The 21542-nt window shown below is 41.6% G+C and overlaps 1 protein-coding gene across 2 annotated transcripts in view; it reads left to right on the forward strand.

Moving 5' to 3' along the window:
• Window positions 1-14973: 14973 nt before the first annotated feature.
• Window positions 14974-21542, forward strand: part of KCNS1 (potassium voltage-gated channel modifier subfamily S member 1) — a 216248-nt gene continuing 209679 nt past the window's right edge. The window contains exon 1 of one of the 2 annotated variants that reach the window (XM_069243535.1): window positions 14974-15232. In XM_069243535.1, the coding sequence (XP_069099636.1) occupies window positions 15122-15232 (111 nt within the window). In that variant the 5' untranslated portion in view covers window positions 14974-15121. The remainder of the gene's footprint in view (window positions 15233-21542) is intronic. The other variant, XM_069243536.1, reaches the window with a different exon arrangement.

The raw sequence follows: 21542 nt of genomic DNA on the forward strand, positions 1-21542 counted from the left end.
TTCAATCCATGGAGCAAAAGCAGATCTCCTATGTTACACAATGGGTGCCTTCCACCTTGACATTGTTGCTGTGCTGACAAGTCAGCAGGCTCTTCTCAGCACTATGCTGCCTTCCTTGTTGGCACAGGCAAATGCTGCTGAGGACAGAGGATTTGCATCTTCATCCCATGAATGTGAATGTCTCAGATGCCTCCTGCACAAACATCACCACCATCAGGGAGGCACATCACATATCAGTGGAGGAAGAAGTAGATTCCCCACTTTCAGTCAGAAAACGTGCCACTAACCTTTGCCCAGGGCCCTTTGCCAGTTTCCCATTGGACCTGTGTTAAGTAACATGCCATCATCCTTGTCATCTGGCACTGCACTTTGTGTTTGCCCACATGTTGATCTTATCCATTTGTGGACTGTCAATGTGACTGTGTTTGGACATCATTTAGTTCTAAAACAATGTTGGGGTTGTTGCTGAAATAGCTGTGAATGTGATCTTTCACATTGACACATGTGTAAATAGATGCACTATATTCACCCTGTCTGTTGTTTGTCTGTTGATAATTTGACTAAGATCTGACCGTAAAGACACTACCTACTATCTAAAGAGAATTGTGTTTCATAGAGCCAAGGACAAATCTACACAGACCAAGGGAAATAGTTTAGTTGAACCTTATGTCTAAACTAACAAGTAATAACCCAAGGTCACAAGCATGAATTGTAACAATTAGCATTAAGTCAAATGTAAGGGTGAACGAAGTTAAAGCAGAGGTGGTGCCCACCTCCATGGCTACTAGCCAGCAAACAACATTGATGTGACAGTAAAATGGTGGAAGGGTGAGTGTGTAAGTGTCTGGCATCAGTGTGGGACCCAATATATCCTTGAATAGTAACTTTGGTTTGACATACCATCCATTCAATACATGCAGCATAACCTATACACAGTGCATCAGTATGTAAATGCCTGTTTTGAGCAGAGCGTCCATTCACAGCAAAAGTGCCACTTATCATGTTTCAATATCCCTTAAGTGACTCCATGGCAAACTTGACAGGATCTTCCACATAGGTGTATCACCAAGTTACACATTTATACAAGCACTGCCTGGAATTCCTACAACATGTGCTTAGCACAACCTAGGCATACAGGACAACCCCTACCCAGTAAATCACAAAGAGGCTGTGTAAGTAGAAAACATTGTTTATTAATGTCTATAGAAAATGTATCAAACCTAACACCAACTACACTACTCCACCTTACTTATCTAATCTGAGCCATGACTTAACTAACCTATGCTAACTAACATACACTAGCTTAACTAAAATAGATCTTAACCTACCTCACTGTAACTTATACTACTCTACACATATACCACAACCTACATGTTAAACATCAACACTCTGCCTCAATAACACTTAATACACATTTTAACACAATAATAATATGAACTGCACCTATACACAAACTATCTAAACATTGAAAGCTAAACAAACATATATATATATTTTTTTTGTTCTTTTGTTTTTCTTTTCTTAAGAACACATATCCTACACGTCACCTTGATACGCATCACCTCAAATCAGATCCATGTGACGAGTGCATGCATGCAGGAGATCTCATATGTACAAGTATCTTGTGCTGTATCTTGCAAGTATTGGCCAACATTGAATCAAGAATGACAGCTTTTTTGAGAGCCATTATGGGTAATGACACCAGTAGGTGGACTGTGGAATAGGCTGTATGCTGACAACACAGTGCAGACATGCATGTGACCCTTTACACATTGGCCTTTTTCCTAACAAAACACCACAAAGGTATGAGCATATGTTAAATATGGGACATGGGGTATATGACGGTATGAGTCAGGCCTTCAATTGCATTACCATGTGTAGACTGCTGACATGTGCCCACCTAGCCATACCTATTCTGTATGCACCTCACAAATACATATGCAGCATTGACGCTAGGAAGGAATGTTGTTTCGTGAGGCAAAGCCTGCCTACATGGTCACACAAGTTTATTTGTTCCCAAGTTTGGCTACAGGTCTAGACACTGGTACATGTCTGGATCCCAAAACATTTTCCTGTTTGAATGCCATTAATGTCTGCCACATATATCATGCTTGAATCCTTCACACTGTACCAATTGTGGAGATAAAAAACATTCTCCATGTATGGGCATAGTATTATGTGAACACACAGTAAATAAACTATATGTGTGTGGTGTTAAATGCAAATTCATGTGAAAATCTTGTTTCTTTTCTGTCCAATAAAAGCAACTGCCTACTTTCTCCGGAAAAATATCTAACACAATAGACGAACAATTTGTGTTCGTTTGTCCAGCAGATGGCAGTGTTTTACAACTAATTTAAAACTCAGACACCTCAATGTGTGCCAACGGTTTGGAGCAATCTGCATGGTAATCACTTCGTGTTGGGGTTTATCAATAACTGGCGCACTATTCAGCAAGACGTCTGCGTTTTCTGAAAGGTTTTTTTTTTCTTGCCTTCCAGTAAAGGGAGGATAATTGTATCAATAATAAAGTTTTTCCATTCGACAACTGTTGTGCTAATGATGTTTAAATATGAAGTTTCATAATATGAGTCTGTAATGCTGTTTTACCCACTTTACCATCTGCCTCTGATCCTACGATAATGTTTTTTAGGATGATGACGCTCTTGCATCACTCCAGTATGTGAAGTTGCTTTGTAAAAGCAACATATTTCGACTTTAGACAATTTATTTAAGGAAGTAGCATGTTGAGTTGTCGAAATCAGAAAATGCATTTGATACTTAATAATGTGCAGCAATAAGCTCCGGAAGTGACATGCCGATAGGATCGCAATCCATCATAATTTCTGCACCATTGTTCAACCATTTTATAGGTCTGAAATAGACGATGCTTAAACTGTCAGTCACAGATTTTGGAAACACTAAAAATATACAAAGAAAACAAGCATTGGCAATGCAATGGGTCTCGCATTTGCTCGAGTTAGAGCTATTAGTGTTGTAAACTCCTAACCGGACTTTTCTTGCCACACAAATTACAAGAAAGAAAACACAGCGCGATCCGTGCGATGTAAAATATAGCGTCATCGCGCTGTAATTGAAAACGGAAAAACCGTGCGTGATTGCGCTGTGTAAACCCCAGCGCGATCATGCTGAGTCGAAAATAAAAAGATAAATTAGTCCGGAAACCATGCTGAAAGTATTGAGTCTCGAATGGTTTCAGTAGTTTACTGGTGCTGTGTAGGTAAGCTAAACACCAGAAAAGGCATGACGTGTGCATGCCTTTCACAAATGAAAGCAAGCGGATTTTAAAAGGCAAGCCACGAACCAATGAAAGTGACTGACGTGCCATGGGAGTGGTTAGAAAACCAAAGAGAGATTACAGCATGGGACGGAGTGCTTTGCACTCGCCCATAAAAATAAGCAAACATTCAGAATATGTACAGAAGGGGCTTTGGAAAACCCCTGGGAGGTTTTCAAGTTCCCCTGACATTTTGGATAGTCCACACTGCAGTCATTCCGTGTTTTCAGTCGGGCCCATAGCCAAGGGTAGTTGTTTTGCCAGGCCACCGACAAAGGATAAACAGCATAAAAGGAGTCTCCAGTGGACAAGCATGTGGCTACTCCCAACAATATCTTTTTAAAAAGCAGGCACCATATAGTGAGAATTTTAAGAAATCCACCCTGATTTTTTGCTTTTTGGATCACCCGCTTTTGGACTTTTATTCATGGGTGAACCTCATTGCTGGTGAGTCTCACCACAGTAATCACATGTTAAATAGTCTGTGTATGCTTACCACCAGTATCTGCCTTCTAAGATAAGGTCACTATGACGCAGCAAGGGTAAGGGGCACTTGGCTGGTTACACATGAACACGTGTGCACACGAGTGTGCACCAATGTGAGGGCTGTGTGTGAGTCCACCATTGTGCATAGCCCAGTAACTGGGCACAGGTAGCCTCGCATGGAGGGTACTCTCCAAGCTTAGATGCTGACCTGGGACAGGCCTTCAAATATTAGTGACGTATCGTAGGTAAAGCTGACTTCATGAAGAATGCAAGGGTGACGATTCCTTTGCATGAAGGCAGAGCACACCCTATTCAGTTTCAGTGGGGCTGTGTCCATATCTGGTTCCCATCATGCCAGTTGATGGCCCATCCAGTTACACCTAGCTCCTCTCTAGTGTGGCTGTCTGGGAGGATCAAAAAAAAGTTCTACACCCAGTCATGTGACCCAGGAACCGGCTGCAGGCACAAAATAGATTTCTCAGACAACAAACACAAAATGTTCACCTGTTTCCAATCAAAAGTTAGCACGTATTAAAAGTAATACGGCATCCCAATGGTATCCTATAAGAGAGGCAGGCCACACAGTAGTGAAAATGATTTTTTTTTTACTACCAAATCATGTAAAACTTTAAAGGACGTGTGCAACCTTTTAATTACAATGTGCCCTTCCCAATGGACTACCTAGGGCCTACCTTAGAGGTGACATATATGCAATAAAAGGGATATTTGAGACTTGGCAAGGGAGTTATATTACCAAGTTGAATTGCCAGTTTTAAACTGCAGTTAGGTTGCAATGGTAAACCTGGGACATGTTTTAAGAGACTACTCCTGCAGGTGGCACAATAAATACTGCAGGCCCACTAGTACCATTTAATTTTACAGGCTCTATGTATATGGCATACCACTTTACTAGGGAATTATAAGTAAATTAAATATGCCAATTAAGTGTAAGCTACTTTTACCATGTTTAGGGAGTGAACACAAGTGCTTTAGTACTGGTTAGCACTGGTGAAGTGCACAGAGTCTGAATACCACCAAAAATTAATTAAGCAAAATACAGGGTCTGAAATCAAAAAAGAAAAGTCTTTGTTCTACAGGAATTTTATTTATGCAATAAACTTGTTTGAGTTACATCAGGTATGCTTCTGTTCTCGGTCTGAAACACAGTTACAATCTTTTGCTCAAGCAGGCCTCTTTTAATTTAAGTCTATGCCTAGATATGGAACCTTGCGTTAGAAAAGCTAAATTTGATATGATAATGAATTATTATACTCTTGAGAAAATCTGCAAAATATTTAGACATGTAACCTGGACCATAAGGTCAGTTGCTTCTGGACCCTATTACAAATACATATTTTGCCTCCCAGGGACCAATTACGAGGCTGGCAGTCTCAAGACCGCCAGACTCGCGGTGGTGGCCGGACCGCCCCAGCTGCGGCGGTCCGACCACCACATTATGAGGTTGGCGGGCAGACTTGCCAACCTACTGCTGTACCCGCCAGGATCAGTGATCCTAACAGGCTGATGAGGGTCCTGGTCGTGATCAGCGAGGGCGGCGCTGATCTCAGCAACTACCTGCTGATTACAACATGGTCCTCCGCCAGCCTTTTACTGGTGGTCTGAATGCTGCTGCACCTTTTCCACATGGGCTGACGGGCGGGAATCTTGGTTCACACCTGTCAGCCCAGTGGGAATGTTGTAATAGGGCCAGTGGGAAGACCTCTACCTCAATGGCGGTCTCCTCACCACAGGATTGGCCATCGGGTTTTCCGACCGCCAAACTCGTAATCAAGCCCTCAAAGCCTTAACTGCCAACTGGTCCAAGTCAGTAAAAGGATAATGCCTGTAACCTTTGTAATAATTGTGTTCAGGATTTGAACACTGTATTATTTGTCCCTTTTGTTTTTGTTTCACAACAAGTTTATGAGAGCTTTGTTTTTAAAATATCATGCCCAAATGACAGCTGAAGCCCTCCATTTATTTTCTTCTCCACCTAATAAAATAGTTAGGGGGTAACCCTGCGGAGGGGGCCAGGTCCCACAGTTGGTATAATACAGGCCTGGTGTTCAGGCATGCTGCAGTGGCCTCTTAACAAACACATTTAGTCCCTGCACTGATATTTTTTATGAATTAAGTATCAGTGAGTTGGCTAAAAATAAACATCTGTAATTTCAGCATGAAGAGACACAATACATTTGGGAACATACGTGTTACAAATAATTTCAGTGACCGCAAAAAGCATATGTCTTCCTGAAGTGCTGGAAACCAATACTGTGCATTCTGGGAACTTATATCAGCTGAGGTAGGGATCTGGTTATGTTGGACAGTGCTGAGATGTCGTCATGTTTTGAACCTGATGGGCTGCCTCATTGTCTCAAGAATAAAAAGTGCTGCTGACGAAAACATTCTGCCTTAAGAAGCCCTGAGAAAGTCAAGGGGAGATATAACCCAGATGAAACACATGTTGGCTTGGCTGGAGTGGAATGTGAGGAAGCAATAAAGAAGATTTTTTTTAATTCATTTTGGGACTTACTGGTGTCTTTTGAACATTATATTGAAGATGGGTGCTTCATGTTATTTCATATGTTAGGGAACAATCTTAGGATTGTCCATTTGCAAGGTTTTGTGGGGGAGGTTCCTTGTAGTAGCACCGTCAATTTAATTTGATAAGATATGAAAGGTGAGCGTAATTTCTCCTTAAACCACCCCATTTCAATAGGTAAATTAAAAAATAAGTATGAATTCAAGACTTGGCGCCAGTTTGATTCAATTTTATGATACAACCCTTTTAATAAATTCATTATATTTTAGGTTGGGCTGTGGGCTGCTGGGTTAATTGATTATCCAATGTGTAATTTGTATTACTTATTTTATTTTGTTGCTCGGCTTGTAGGGGTGGAAGTTGCCAAGGTAATTAAGTAATAATAATTAAGTAATAATTAAATAACCATTATTTTAAAATTAGAAATGATTACATTGCTTCTGAATTTTGTAAATTGGTTAATTGTTTTTGTCATATACACATATACATAGATATATAGATATATAATGTTAAGTAATAATGTTTATATTGAGTTTTATCTTTTTTCTAAATAAATAAATACTAATATAAGTAGTTTGTCTACTGTTGCTTAGATTGGAGTAGGAATAGTAAATCTTACCCCTCCAAAATCCATTGCTTTCCTTACTGTTGCGCAGACTGGAGTGGCAATAGTAAATCATACCCCTCCAAAGTCCAAAGCTTTCACTTGTGTTGCACAAACTGGAATGGGAATAATAAATGTTACCCCTTCCAAGTTCAATGTTTTCTCCACTGTTGCACAGACTAGAATGGGAATAGTAATTTCAACTCCTCTGAAGTCAAGCCCATTGTCTACTGTTGCACAGACTGGAGTGGTAATAGTATATTTTACCCCTGCAAAGTCCATTGCTTTCTCTACAGTTGCATAAACTAGAGTAGGAATAGTATACGTGTTATTCCAAGATTTAAATACGTGTCCTAATAATGTTTAAATATATTTATTATTATTGTCTAGCATTTTAATATTACAGTATTTGTTTCTAACTTTTAATAATATTTTTGGTAAGTGTCTTTTATGTTATTTTTTTATTTTATTTTGTTAGTAATTTACATAATGTTTTGGAATTTAATTGTTAACCTTTTATTTTTTATGCAAAATATATATATATATATATATATATATATATATATGTGTGTGTGTGTGTTTTAAAGTAGTAAGTGTCAATAATTAAACATATAAAATTTAAATAATGTAAAATATATCTTAATAATTGTGTTATATGCATGTATACATAAATAACTATATATATATATATATATATATATATATATATACACATACTCTTGTGTGTTTATATATGTATATATTTCTATATAGTATTAAATATAAATATTAGTGATATTTATGTAACTAACATCATATTAATGGTATATAATAAAATATTCTAGATTTACTGCTTTAAAATATTTAAATTTTTAATAATTTAAAACAATATTTGTGTATGTCTTTAATGATATTAGTGTGGGACAATCTATTTTTCTGATATTTTTGTACTTAGCATTATAAGTATAGAACCACAATAATTTTTTTAACTATATTTCAGACACAATATTGTTGGTTCCGATTTTATGTCAGTGATTCGAAGACGTGCTGTCCTTAAAATGCTGGCATCCTCAGAAATATGAATGATCCAGTAACAACCCTGCCACCCTCTTCTTTGAACATTCATGCCAAAATGCTGATTTTCCCAAGCATTTATCTTTCATGTGGTCATGTGGTTTAGTGGCAGTGTTATGCTAAAGGCTAAAATAGTGACACCATGATGGCTCAGCATGAGGGCATTTTACATGAGTGAGGAGGGGAATAGCATTCCTGGCCCTACAGTATTGATGGAACTAGGTGCTGAAGTATCATCTTTACCGCTCTTTAGCATAGACTGCCATCTGACCTGTGCTCACAGCACCCCCTTCTCTTATCTGAGAATTGTGGCACATGCTCGAGCAGTACTTCAAGAGGGGGAGAAGTAGATGTGAATACTAGCAAATCTGAAGAAAGACTGATGTCTGTGTCAGAGTATGTCCCTGTAGGTAGGACAGGGCCCGTAGCTGATATTCTTCAATCACAGGATAAAAGCATCGGGACTGTCCATTTAACAAGTTGTCATCTCTTTGTAATTAAATGTAATGGTCTCTGATGGTTGAAAGGATGGATCCGCTCAAAGGCCTGGGTCTTGTTTCTGTTTCTTTCAGGGTACACCAAGATTCACAGCAGGTGTGTTAACCCAAAGAGCTAGCCTTGGAGGAAGGCCAAGTGCTAAAGGGAAAGTTCTGTGGGTCAGACCTTCCCGGGGAGCAATTTGCCCTTCCTAGGGCCAATTCACGATAATAGTAAAGCCTTTCCTCCTTCCAAGCTACATTGGGCTGCTTCCTCCATGCCCTTCAAGGCCCTAACACTCTATTGTCCCTTGTAAAGCTTATTCATGAGGCTTGTTTAAGAGTTTTAGCAGATGGACAGATCCACGTATTAAGAAATGACAGCAATGTAAAATCTGCTGATTTCTGGCAAATACAGTAATCCACTAATAGAGAGATTGCACAAATGTATTTACCCTTGGCTGAATTACTATCACCGCTTTAGAACATGGTGGACATAAATCCGCTTTAAGCAATCTCTTCAATGGAGGGTTACTGAGTCTACCGGAAATCAGCACATTTTGTATGATCTCTCATCTTGCACCTGAATCCCTCATCAAGACCTGGAACACCCTTCCCATCCACCTAGGGCAGACCAAGGACCTTCCAACGTTCAGGAGACACCTCAAGACCTGGCTGTTCGAGCAGTAGCAACTCCCCAGTTTAAGGATCAGTGTACAATTTATTGTACCCAATAGTTATTGGGTGAACTCTGAATTCTGTCTCCAGTGCAGACTGGGGTTGGTGCAGGAATCAGATAATTCCTGAACTCAAAATCATGCAATAGGTGTCCATGCTAGGAGTACCTGTTAGCCCAAACAAGATATTTTTTCATGCTTCTTCCCTTCAAAGACAACTCCATGCAACAGTTAAGACAGAAATACACAGAGATGAAGTAAACATGTTCTACAGGCATCTACAAAAGTTTTACATCAAATATATGAGCCTAGATTTATTAATAAAAATTAATATTAATTTCGGTGTACATTGGTTATCATAAGTAAGCCGCAAAACTAATTTACTAGGCATCACTGACAGCTGAAGAAATGCTTTTGAAACTTGCACAGTGGCTTTGATTTCCCTCTCGTCTGTGTTTTTCTTTATGACATAAAATAGACACAATTGTGCCTAACAACTCGCTTTTGAGTAATCCTGCATGTAATGATGCAAATGTCAGAGGTTGATGGTGCTTGCTGGTTTAACTGTGTACCGTTCATTTTAACACACGTTTATTGGTTAGTAAATCAATGTAATTTCCCCTTGTATGTTGCTTGGAGGTACTCATAGATTTTTAATATTAGGAGGGTATCTAGAGAGAGCTGGTTTTATCTAATGTATTTTCCACAATTTTGATTTTGTATCTGTCAATGTATCTTTATTAATATAGCCCCTGGTACTGCCCAACGCTGCGTAAAGGGAATGACTCTTGTAGAAACTGGGGCCCTGATTTATACTTTTTGGTGCAAAACTGCACTAATGCAGTTTTGCACCAAAAAGTTGAGTACCAGCTTGCACCACAAAAAGTACTCCACACTAGTTTAGAAAAATAGATAGTATTTATCTGAATAAAACAAGACAAAATGACAAAGGTCCAATATACACAGGTCAAGATATCACTTTTTGTTGGTTTAAGTAGGCCTTAATCCATAGGAATCAATAGATGTATTTTTTGGCACAAAGTACCTGGACTGCGTCAAAACAAAAATATTGCGGGCCACGTGAATGTGAGGCTTCAGGAAGCAAATGAATGCGTCAATTCCTTACTGCTCAGAGGAGGTGATGCGTGGATTCTTTAGAAAGACACACAGCCTCAGTTCCTTACTGCAGTGAGAGGTTGATGACAAATTGACACACAGGGACGATGCGTGGAAAATCCAGAAGCACTGTGATGATGGAACCTCTGTGAAACAGGCGCTACATTGATTGTGCAGGCATTGCGTCAATTTTTCAGCAGCGAGACAGGCATTGACAGGCATCAACTTTCCCTGTGCGGCACTTTGAGACATGGATTTTCTCCTTTACATGAAGCCTTTGATGCCCTGAAACTTCTTAACAGGAAACAAGCTGACAAGCCCTTGGAGATCATTTGTGGTGGGATGGCAAAGTCCTTTCAGCACAGTCAGGGAGCAGTCAGCCAGCAGGGCAACAAGCAGAAGAGCAGTTCTTTCAGAGAAGCAGTCCTTTTGAGTCATTTGGGTAGCACTGCAGTCCTTCTGTCAGAGTCCAATTGTAGGACGATAAGTATATGATTTTAGGGGGTCATACATCCAGTATACATACCCAAATGTGCCTTCGAAGTGAAGGAGACTTCAAAGAGTGTTTTGAAGTGCACCAGTTCCCCCTCTAGCCCAGTCCTGTCTGCAATGAGATATGTGGGGGCTTATCATTCCTTTGTGTGGGGTCAAGCCACTGCCCCTGGAAATGTAAGTGAGAGCCCCTCAATCATTCCTGCCCAGGAAGACCCATCAGTAGCAATTTAACACAGATGCAGCTGAGTGCCCTGTGTTTATGGCTGTCTGGGTGGAATTCACAAGGGGAGCTGTCAACCAACACAGACGAGATGTGTATTGTAGACAGGCTGTAAGGCACAGAGAGCAGTTAGGGCAGCGAAATGACTACTTTCTAAAAGTGGCATTTCTAAAATAGTAATGTTAAATTCACATTCACCAGTAAGCAAGATTTCTCACTACCATTCTAACCATACCAAACATGACAATGACACTCATTTAAGATCAATAATTACCACCTGGAAGTATATAAGGGATTTTCCACTGCTATCTACGAGAGGAGCAGGCTTCACAGTAGTGAAAAATGACTTTGGAAGGTTTTCACTACCAGGACAGGTAAATGTCCTGCCTTTTACTTACACAGCAACCTTCCCTATGGGCTAACTAGGGCCTACCTTAGAGGTGATCAGTATGTATAATAAAAGGGGAGTCTAAGGCTTGGCAAGTAGTTTTAAATGCCAAGTCAAAGTGGCAGTGAAACTGCACACACAGGCCTTGCAATAGCAGACCTGAGATGTGGTTAAGGGGCTACTTGCGTGGGTGGCACAATCACTACGGCAGATCTACTAGTAGTATTTAATTTACAGGCCCTGGGCACATGAAGTGCACTTTACTAGGAGTTTATAAGTAAATTAAATATGCCAATTGGGTAGGAGCCAATGTTACTATGTTTAGGGGAGAGAGCACAAGCACTTTATCACTGCTCAGCAGTGGTTAAATGTGCAGAGTCCTAAAACCAGCAAAAACAAGATCAGAAAAATGGAGAGAGGCAGGCTAAATGTTAGGGAAAGGCCACCCTAAGGCAGCCAGGTCTAACAACTCTCTACGACAGTGAACCTAAAAAATGTGTTCTTTTGACTATGTGCAGATTTTTCTACCAAGCATGTTATTATGACCAACTGCTCCTTTACTTTGTATTTAGTATATTTGACAGACTTTTCCTTGGACTACTCAGAAAGTTAGACTTCGTGTCAGTCTTCTTGTTTCTTCTTGACTTGGACCTTTATCTTGACTTCTGATCATTATTCATGCTGATTTAAAAAAACTAACCAATTGCCTTTTTGCCTTATGTAATGATTCCAATTTTTAAATAGACCTTCATGGTTTAGACTTTGAATCGTGTCCTGCGTGGGTGTTCTTTTCTGGATTTCCCTTCATTTGCCCAGGCACTCATCCTTTGGTACAACGTCCAATTGGCCGTTTTATTAGTAGAAAGCAGCAACAGATATTGGTAGCAGAGGATGGTTATAGTAAACCAGTGCAAACTTTAGGGCACATTTAAATTGAAATCCTTTATTGTATGGTTGTGTATGAACTAATAAAGGCTGCATTGTTCAATTCTTTGTGCAAGGGAAATAGAGATGCTAAATCAACTCAGAGACAACACTGGCCAAAAACCTATCTTGGCGTTATTGCAAGCACTCTGCTGTGTTTTTTCTCTATTTCATGTTCAGTTGGATTACCAGCCCATATCTGTAGGCAGATGAGGCATTTGTTTTGTTTGAATTTTCTGTTTCAAGTCTGATTTTTAAATTTGTATTCTAATTGTTTGATTTAATTTTGTGTCAATTGAGCTGGTTCGAGGTTACAATGGGTGCACATTTGAATAAGTCAGTGACTCCTGCTAATGGAGGAGATGTTTCACCTTGATTGGTTCCCTACCATACAAGATGTTTATGGATCACAAATTGCGTAAATGTCTATTGCTCAGGAAGTGGACTAAATTTACTGCTGACAGTAAGAAGTAACATTTTCCAGTGTATGGTTAATTTGAAGTAGAAAAGATTGAGAATTTGAAGCGCACCATTAATGAGTTAAAACACTAATGAAGAAGGTCCAAATTTCCCTTCCTCTGGAATGCCCAAAAATGTTGATTTGAAGAGTGGCTAGTCAGGTGGGGGTTTGGACCAGTTTACCCCAGGGAAAAACAAGCATCTGAAAGTACTAAAGTTGAGAACCCACTTAGATCATTTTGAGAATTGTAATACGATTTCAGGTTGCATGCAGACAATAATTCATCAGATCCGCGTTATTTGGTTCAGGTGCATTGGAAATATTCGGAAAGTTGCGAGAAGAGACAGCCGACACGTGTTTCGCCCCTTGTGGTGTGTTCACCCAGGGCTTTCTCAAAGCATTAAGTTATTCATCAGAGTATGTTCATTTTTTTAAGTGCAGACAATCCGTTTTCTAATACCGGAATCCTAGAAGTAATCCTGAGGTCGGAAACACGGCATTCTAATTAGGCGCCATATTGAATGCGTTCAATACAGCGCCTAATTAGAACACCGTCTCTTCTCGCAACTTTCCGAATATTTCCCATGCCAGGAATTAATAAATGCACCTGAACCAAATAACGTGGATCTGACGTATCATTGTCTGCATGCAACCTGAAATCGCATTATAACTCTCAAAATGATCTAAGTGGGTTCTCAACTTTAGTACTTTCATTAATGAGTTAAGTTGCAGCCTAGACCTGTGCAGTTCAAAACACTGTATCAGTGGATTACGTAGCAAATGACAGAGTAAATAAGAAAATGTTCAAAGGACAGATTGATAAAGGCTATCAACCACTGGAAAGATATATGATTGTGTTTGTGGAAAAAAGCATGGATACAGGAAGTGCTCGACCTGGCAATTGCTGAAGAATCAAAAAAAGGCAAAAGATGACAAAAAGGGGAAAAAGAAACAGACAGAGAAGAATAGAAGTGAATAAGCTAATAGACAGATTGTTGACTGACGAGAGACCACCTCCGTACAATTAGATTCAAGTGACACAAGCACATATGCGGGAAGCAGGGACAGGAGAGTGAAGTGTCAGGAGACATGAGGCAGATCCAAGCTCATCTTCACAAGAAGAGACAATAAGGATATAAATACCTTCGAATTATATAAAGATTTGGAATTATTGGCAGAAAAGAGAGCTAATAAAGACAACATTTAAATTAAAATCAAAACTAATTGGCATAGATGGAAGACGTGACAGGAAAATGTGCTCATCAAGCATCTGAGAAACTTCGAGAGTTGGCCAGAAATTTTAAATTAATTTGACACCAAAAATATTTTGAGATTAATATAAAATAGGGAGGTTGATAAATAAATTATTAAAGTTGAATCCCAGAATATTACAGTGTACTCTCTCATAATTAATAAAACAATAATCAGATGGGAATACTTAGCCATTTACGGAGGCAAATGGTCAAAGCCAGAACTGCATGATAAGCCTAATATTCCGAAAAAGAGTAAAAAGAGAAGCAACAAGTTTGAGTGATTCTGAATGTGATGAGAGGTGATTGAGCAATTGAAAACAAAGGTTCCCAGAATCAAAAAAAATGGTGAAAGACCATGAGAAGATAGAAGATTAAAATAAATAGGTTTTACATATTGTGAGAGTTTAATTAAAGTTTACAGACAGTATAGCCTGGTTGAACACATCGAAAGAGGGTATTTCTGAAATTGTTTTGGCTTATCTGTTGTTTCTGAGCCTAGAAATGAGTTTGCATATTTAGCTGAGTGTTATGTGTTGGGAGGCAAAATGTTTTAATGAGCTCCTGCCCCATGTGAAGTATTGTTGTGAATTTTGAAATGCTAAGAAATAATCGACAAAAGTATGCAGGATAGTCATGGTCGAGGTGGTTTTCAGGTGCCTGGTCCTGACTTTGGCACTCATTTTGGTCCTTTTGATGGTGTCAGCATGCCACATAATATATATTTTTTTCTTTCCCCTTAAATTATTCAACGCATTTGCAAAATTGTGTCCTCCTTGCTGTATAGTTTCTGGGGTCTTGAGTGCCTTTATAGGCAGCATGATGTCATGTCATCAGTGATGGTGTCTGACGCAATTGCGACATTGGTTATAAAACGTGAGATGTCTTTGGAGACTTCATAAGTCAGAAGCGATGAACAGTGCACTGGAATGAAGAGTTTAGGGTGTGCGGCTCGCCGAGCCTTCAAAATGTCAGCCCTCTAGTTACCGTTTTGATCAGGTACGCTAATACCCTGTGGAGAAAGCGACTGTCCTGATTTCCACTGCAGGTTTCCGGCCTGAGCGCGGCCACAGGGGTGGCGTTGGTACTTTTGAGCTACAGTTCAGTCCCCGACTGTGTACGTCTCCCATACATGGACAAACCGCGCTGCGCCTTTAAGACCAACCGACAGCCCGAGCAGAGCCAGGCAAGCGAGCAGAAGTTCGCAGCCACCATGCCCGCCAGTTGCCTTTGGGGCCCTCAGGTAAGCTCTCTTGTTACAACGTGTACTCTCAGTGAAACGACTATATTGTATCTACCCGCAGGCGTCCGTGCTTAATAATTGAGCTCAGAGTGCCAAGTTGGGTGTGTGTTGCTCTTGTCCCGTTGGGGTGCGGAGCTGGCTGTTTGAGATGCCTTTGGTCTGGGCTCTGACACTGGTTTCTACCTCCTCTTATATCTGCTGACACAAGTAACTCTCGAGAATAATGATACCCAGGAAAAGGTGCTGTGCTTCAAAGCGCGTTGTGTGAGGCACATGGCAAAAAGCGCAACTTGAGAAAGACGTCTGAGATCGTGTTATTCCGAACTGAAAACAGTATGCCACGGTGGTGCAATGCAAACTGATTGCTGGCCAACAGACATTCTCGTTTTATCCAAAAGTTGCTATTTATGTGCATTGACTCATCGGCTCGTCATAGGTAGTAAGCGCTATGAAATACCCATACCATAGGTTTACTGTGTTCAATTCCTTTTTGCCATATTGTTTAATACCGTGGTGCCTAAATCCGCTCATCGCCCTTAAACTACGTGTGCATTTGCCTCTAGCCCTCTCCGATCTTAATATTCACAAAGAAAGCTTGTCTATGGAAAAGTCTGCACTGATTTGAGATTGCTTAGGAAGAGGCAACTCTGGATTTTAAGCCTTTAATCGGCCAAAATACGGTGCTTATTTAATTTCGACGTTTAATATAGCGCTGAGAACTGCCTTTCGGTTCCTTCTGGGCGGGCGGCGGGGAAGAGGCAAAGTCGCTAGACACAAACAACAGTTGTGACTGAGGTAACAATTTTAAACTGAGTACATGAATGCAATGCTTAATTTGAAGCGGTGGTTTCCAGTGTGGGACACCGGTACTTATTTTTGAGGGCCGGCACTTATTTTTCTGCCTCAAGCATTTACTACGAGCAAACTACATATATGGGAAAGACAGAGGGAGAGAAAAACGAAAAAGCTTCAAAAGGGGAGAAAGCAGTATGCTGGAAGAGTGAGCTTAAGGGGCAGGAAGTGCATTAAAGATGCCTGAAATGGCTTCAGGATTTCGCTGCCTCAGTATTCAGTGCTCGAACTGCAGCAGCCCCGTGTTTCAGAAAAGGGCTTTATATCTATGTATATGTGTGTGTGTGTATATATATATATATATATATATATATATATATATATATATTGTGCAATGATACCACGAAGCAATTGTGGGCACATTGTGATCCAATAAGGAGTTTTGGGGTACAACAGCGCAACGCACATTTGAGGGTACATTACTTTGGACGTCCTGCACAGTGGAATACACTAGTTTGTACATGGCACGTGTAAAGTAATGTAAGGAGGATGTGCATTGCATAATTTAGGGATGGATGGAGCGAGTTAGCTCCAGGTACAGCATATCAATTTAATGGTTTATTTAAAGTATTCCGCACCCGCGCCAAATCCATACACAAGTACTCTGGCCATGCAGAGAAACGATGCACTTGTTCCCAGGTCTGTGTACTAACAGTATGTAAGTCGGGGATTCGAAAACCGGGCGAGTGAGACATTTGTATGCAGCGATATCGAAAGTGGCCATCATAGTCATTCCTGTAGTATGGGGTGTCCTTCAGTTCCACACTGGCCTTTGTGCCCTTGACCTTGAAGTCTTCATGATCGCGTCGCCAAGCTCTGCCTCCTCAACAGCTGAGATTGCCCCCTACAGGAAGTATGAAACAACTCTGGTATTTTTGATTTGCTAGTGTAGCAGATATTATGTGGAGTTCCTATTTGATGGGCGGCCACGGTGTTCTGCTGTTAATGTGTGAGTGTTTTTTTTTTGTTTTTTTTACAAACCGTGGACTCCATGCTGTCTGAGCTGCATTGATTGAAACCTGATGTTGCCTTTTCAGAACCCTAGCGAAAATTCCCGTTGGCCGATTGCAAGGAGTTTCACCCGGACGTAGTTGCTGCCATATTGGCCTTTGAACACCTTACTTGTTGTTTTCATGTCGGGAACAATGGATCTTGCATCTGAGTCTATTGATTACAGTTGGTATTTTTTTATTCAGTTGAATTTTTCTTTACATTTTCTTCCATTTAAATCTCAAGTTCTCTAACTGAACTCCGTATAAAATACATTTTTAAGTAGCCCGATAGATTTTCCATCAGGCTACATAGATTCTTGTGACATAGTGTTTTTTTTTTTTTTTTTACAAATACAAAACGTTTCCAGAGCGGAGCGCGCCTTCAAAAAAGTTATTTATGTAAGACGAATGCTGCCTTAGTCAACATTGCTTTTGATAGTTATATTTTTTAACGGTTTTTACAAAAAGTGAGTGTTCAAAAATTAATAACATGCCTGGCATACATAGAGAAATATTTATTATCTTATTTAGCAAGCAATGATTTACGTCAGTGTGGTTGAGCATTAAAATATCACATTTACACAATAACTATTGTTACTCTAAACGCTATAATTTTTAAAAATATATTTTTATGAGTTTAAAATACTGTAACAGCAGTGAGTGGAGTGGTGTCATTCTGTCAGTGTGCAGGGAGCTATAGAGGTATGTGAAAGCCCGATGCACTTTCCCATGTGTTAATAATGCCCGGAGGAAGAGTGAGGTCATGGGTTCCTTATGTGTTTTGCGCCAGTCTTGTGCAATTGCTGTGTGAGCGTGGCCTAAATAAGGAAGGAGCCCAGGGGTATGCCATGGTCTTCCACCAAGTTTTCAAACGTGCTAAGAATTTTGTCTGTGCAAAGATCGCCCCATGGGTCGAGGCCTGCCTCTGACCATGTAGCAGCTTCGGGCCACATCCGAAGGTTAGAGCAGTCTGGAAGTGCCCATAGCGGCAGCTCCGTTGCATTTGGTGGCTAAGGAAGATGTTTAGACGTATGTGAGCCAGCACCTTTTCGCTGTGCACGTTAATATGTTCCCACCACCTTTAGGGACCTTCTTGTGTGACCTCAGTAGCCATCGTAGCACCGAGTCTGGTGTGCAGTTACCCAGCCAGTGGCCCAGTTCAGTCTTATTCTGTCCAGCCAGCAATCTAGTAGGCCATTGCAACTGGGCTCTAGCGTAATATTATTCATAATTTGGATCGCATAAATCTCCTTAGTCCAGCGGAGTATATAATTTTGTAAGGAACACTCGTCTTCTGCCCCAAATGAGCCCAAGTAATAGCAAGCATAGCTCCAAGAACATTTTACGAGGTATCAAAATGGGAATTGCAGAAAAGAAAGATAACAAACGGGCAGTATCAACATCTTAGAAATGGCTATCCAGCCTGTCGGTTGGAGCGGCAGGGATGACCAAAATGGGTGAGAGGCTTTCATCCCAGATAGAGCCTTGCCTACGTTGAAATCCACCAGGTCTTTATCAGAATGATAAATATGTGTCCCTAGGTACTCTATGGATGTGCAAGACCAGGGGAGAGGGGCGCATGGTAATGCCCACTCTTGTGCCTTGGTCAGGGATGTCAGGGGAAATAACTGGGATCTATTCCATTCACCCGAATCCCTGATACGTCACCAAACTGTTGTAAGAACTCCATAAGGCCACAGAGTACTGTGGCGTCGCTCCCTGAGATATATCAAAGTGTCCTCTGTGTAGAGGGAAATTATGTGCCAGCTGTAATCTGCTGGAACCCCCCAGTCGGCAGCCCACATCCAAAGACAGCATGCAAGAGGTTCTATGGGCAGCACAAAGAGTACTAAGGATAAAGGGCAGCCCTGGCGAAAGGCTTATTCAATGTGAAAGTGGCCTGATATTACACAATCAGTTTTGACCCTGACGGTGGGAGCGCTATATCCATTTGAGAAATTTGGGGCCGATCCTGAATCTTGCAAGAACCTCTTTAAGGTAGCCCCACCCAAATGTGTCAAAAGCCTTTTCTATGTCGAGCGATGCCACACAGGGGTTCTCCCCGTCAGCCACGCCAGTCCATCAACATGATTAATCTACATATGTTCAAGAACTTGTTCCTGCCAGGTATACACCTGTTCTGGTCGGGATGAAGCTCTTGCTGAACTATAGGTATAAACCGATTGGTTAACACTTAGCCATAGATTTTATAGTCTAAATTTAATAAGGAGAGCGGCTGATATGAACCAAGCTATAGGGCATCTCTGTCCAGTTTTGACAGGACCACCAACACTGCCTCTCGACAAGATGGAGGAAGAATACCTGCATCATACACTGAGTTGAAAACTTTTAGCAATCGCGGAGCGAGTTGAGACTGAAAGGCAGAGAAGAACTCAGTCAGCCAGCCATCTGCGCCTAGGGTCTTACCCCGTGCCATCTGTCTAACTGCTTTGTTAATTTCGTCCTCTGATATGGGTGCCTCCAGTTCTGCCAGCTGGGGGGCCTGTAATCCAGGAAGGCGTATTCCATCTAAGAAGCATCCGATCAGTGCTGGGTTGGAACAGCTAGTCCTTTCTGCCATATCCATGACCATGCCTCATCGGGTGGACTCCTTGTGCATTATTCAGAGCCTGACTGGAAATTGCAACACATATTGTGCACTCCTAAACACCTCTTCATGGGCAGAAAGGATGACCTGCGATGGTGCACCTCTTCAGTGTAATCAAGGAAGATGTGAACTTGGAAGTTCTCGAATTGTCCAGGGGCCTCTTACTCCAGTGACCTGAAGAATATAGGGGCATATTTATACTCCGTTTGCGCTGAATTTGCGTCGTTTTATTCAACGCAAATTCGACGCAAAACTAACTCCATATTTATACTTTGGCGTTAGACGCGTCTAGCGCCAAAGTTCATGGAGTTAGCGTCATTTTTTGGCGTGAACACCTTCCTTGCGTTAATGATATGCAAGGTAGGCGTTCCCGTCTAAAAAAATGACTCCCAGGCATGTGCGTGGTATTTATACTCCCGGGCAAAAATGACGCCCGGGAGTGGGCGGGGCAAAAAACCCCGCATTTGCGCCTGAATTTAACTCCTGGGTCAGGGCAGGCGTTAAGGGACCTGTGGGCTCAGAATGAGCCCAGAGGTGCCCTCCCCTGCCCCCAGGGACACCCCCTGCCACCCTTGCCCACCCCAGGAGGACACCCAAGGATGGAGGGACCCACCCCAGGGACATTAAGGTAAGTTCAGGTAAGTATTTTTTTTAAAAAAAATTTGTGGCATAGGGGGGCCTGATTTGTGCCCCCCTACATGCCACTGTGCCCAATGACCATGCCCAGGGGACATAAGTCACATGGGCATGGCCATTGGACAAGGGGGCATGACTCCTGTCTTTGCTAAGACAGGAGTCATGTTAATGGGGGATGGGCGTCGTAAAAAAATGGCGCAAATCGGGTTGAGTCGATTTTTTTGACTCAACCTGACTTGCCCCATTTTGAGACGCCCATACGCCATTTTCCCCTACGCCGGCGCTGCCTGGTGTACGTGTTTTTTTTTCACGCACACCAGGCAGCGCCGGTCGGCTAACGCCGGCTAACGCCATTCTATAAATACGGCGCCCGCATGGTGCTTCAGAATGGCGTTAGCCGGCGCTAATTTTTTTGACGCTAAACTGCGTTAGCGCAGTTTAGCGTCAAAAAGTATAAATACGGGCCATAATCTCTGCCCCAGTGGTTGAAAAGTCACGCCAACATTGGTCAAGGGGGGGGAGGGGTGGCTCTAGGTGGCGGGGGCCTGCCCAGGACTCTGTGGCCACGTCCAACCTAGAAGAAGGTTAAATTCTTTCCCTGCATAATCATGGTTGCAAACCACTCTTCAAGGTAAAGTTCCATGCTGGGTTGCTCCGTGCGCTCTCGAAAAGCCCACTATTTTCACATTATTATGCTTTGATCTGCCTTCCTGGTCTTTTGCCTTTATTCTGAGATAGGTTACCTCTTTCTGTAAGGCCTTAAGCCATGTGCTGGTGTCCCAGATGGTTGGTTTGAGGGTGCGCAGAGCGGATTCCGCAGTCTCTACTCTTTCCTTCAGCTTTTTGTGGTCCCATGTCGATCCTGAGAGCTTTGATTTTTTTGTTTTGAGGGTAGGTTTTGACATCTAGGGCTGCGGATAGGATTTCGTCATACCTTCGAGAGTGGGTAGACAGTGTGCTTTAGAGCCCCCTTCAGCTGGGTATGATTTTGCCCCCTCTATCCCACCCCCTACAGGCCTCAGGGGCTTCCATCACTCCTCTGTCTTGCTTTATGCAAATCATGTTGGTAGTGCTTCAGTAAGATTGCTGCTGTTTTAGGAGAACAGAACCACAATGACATCGGGGGGCACCAGCACCAATCTCACTTGAGTTGCAGAAGGGTGAGGTGGTCAACTGTGATAGGAAAAGAAAGAGGGGGGAGTGATGCCGCAATGGCCCCACC

The sequence above is a fragment of the Pleurodeles waltl genome, chromosome 7 (assembly GCF_031143425.1).
Source record: "Pleurodeles waltl isolate 20211129_DDA chromosome 7, aPleWal1.hap1.20221129, whole genome shotgun sequence".
Taxonomy (NCBI): Eukaryota; Metazoa; Chordata; class Amphibia; order Caudata; family Salamandridae; genus Pleurodeles; species Pleurodeles waltl.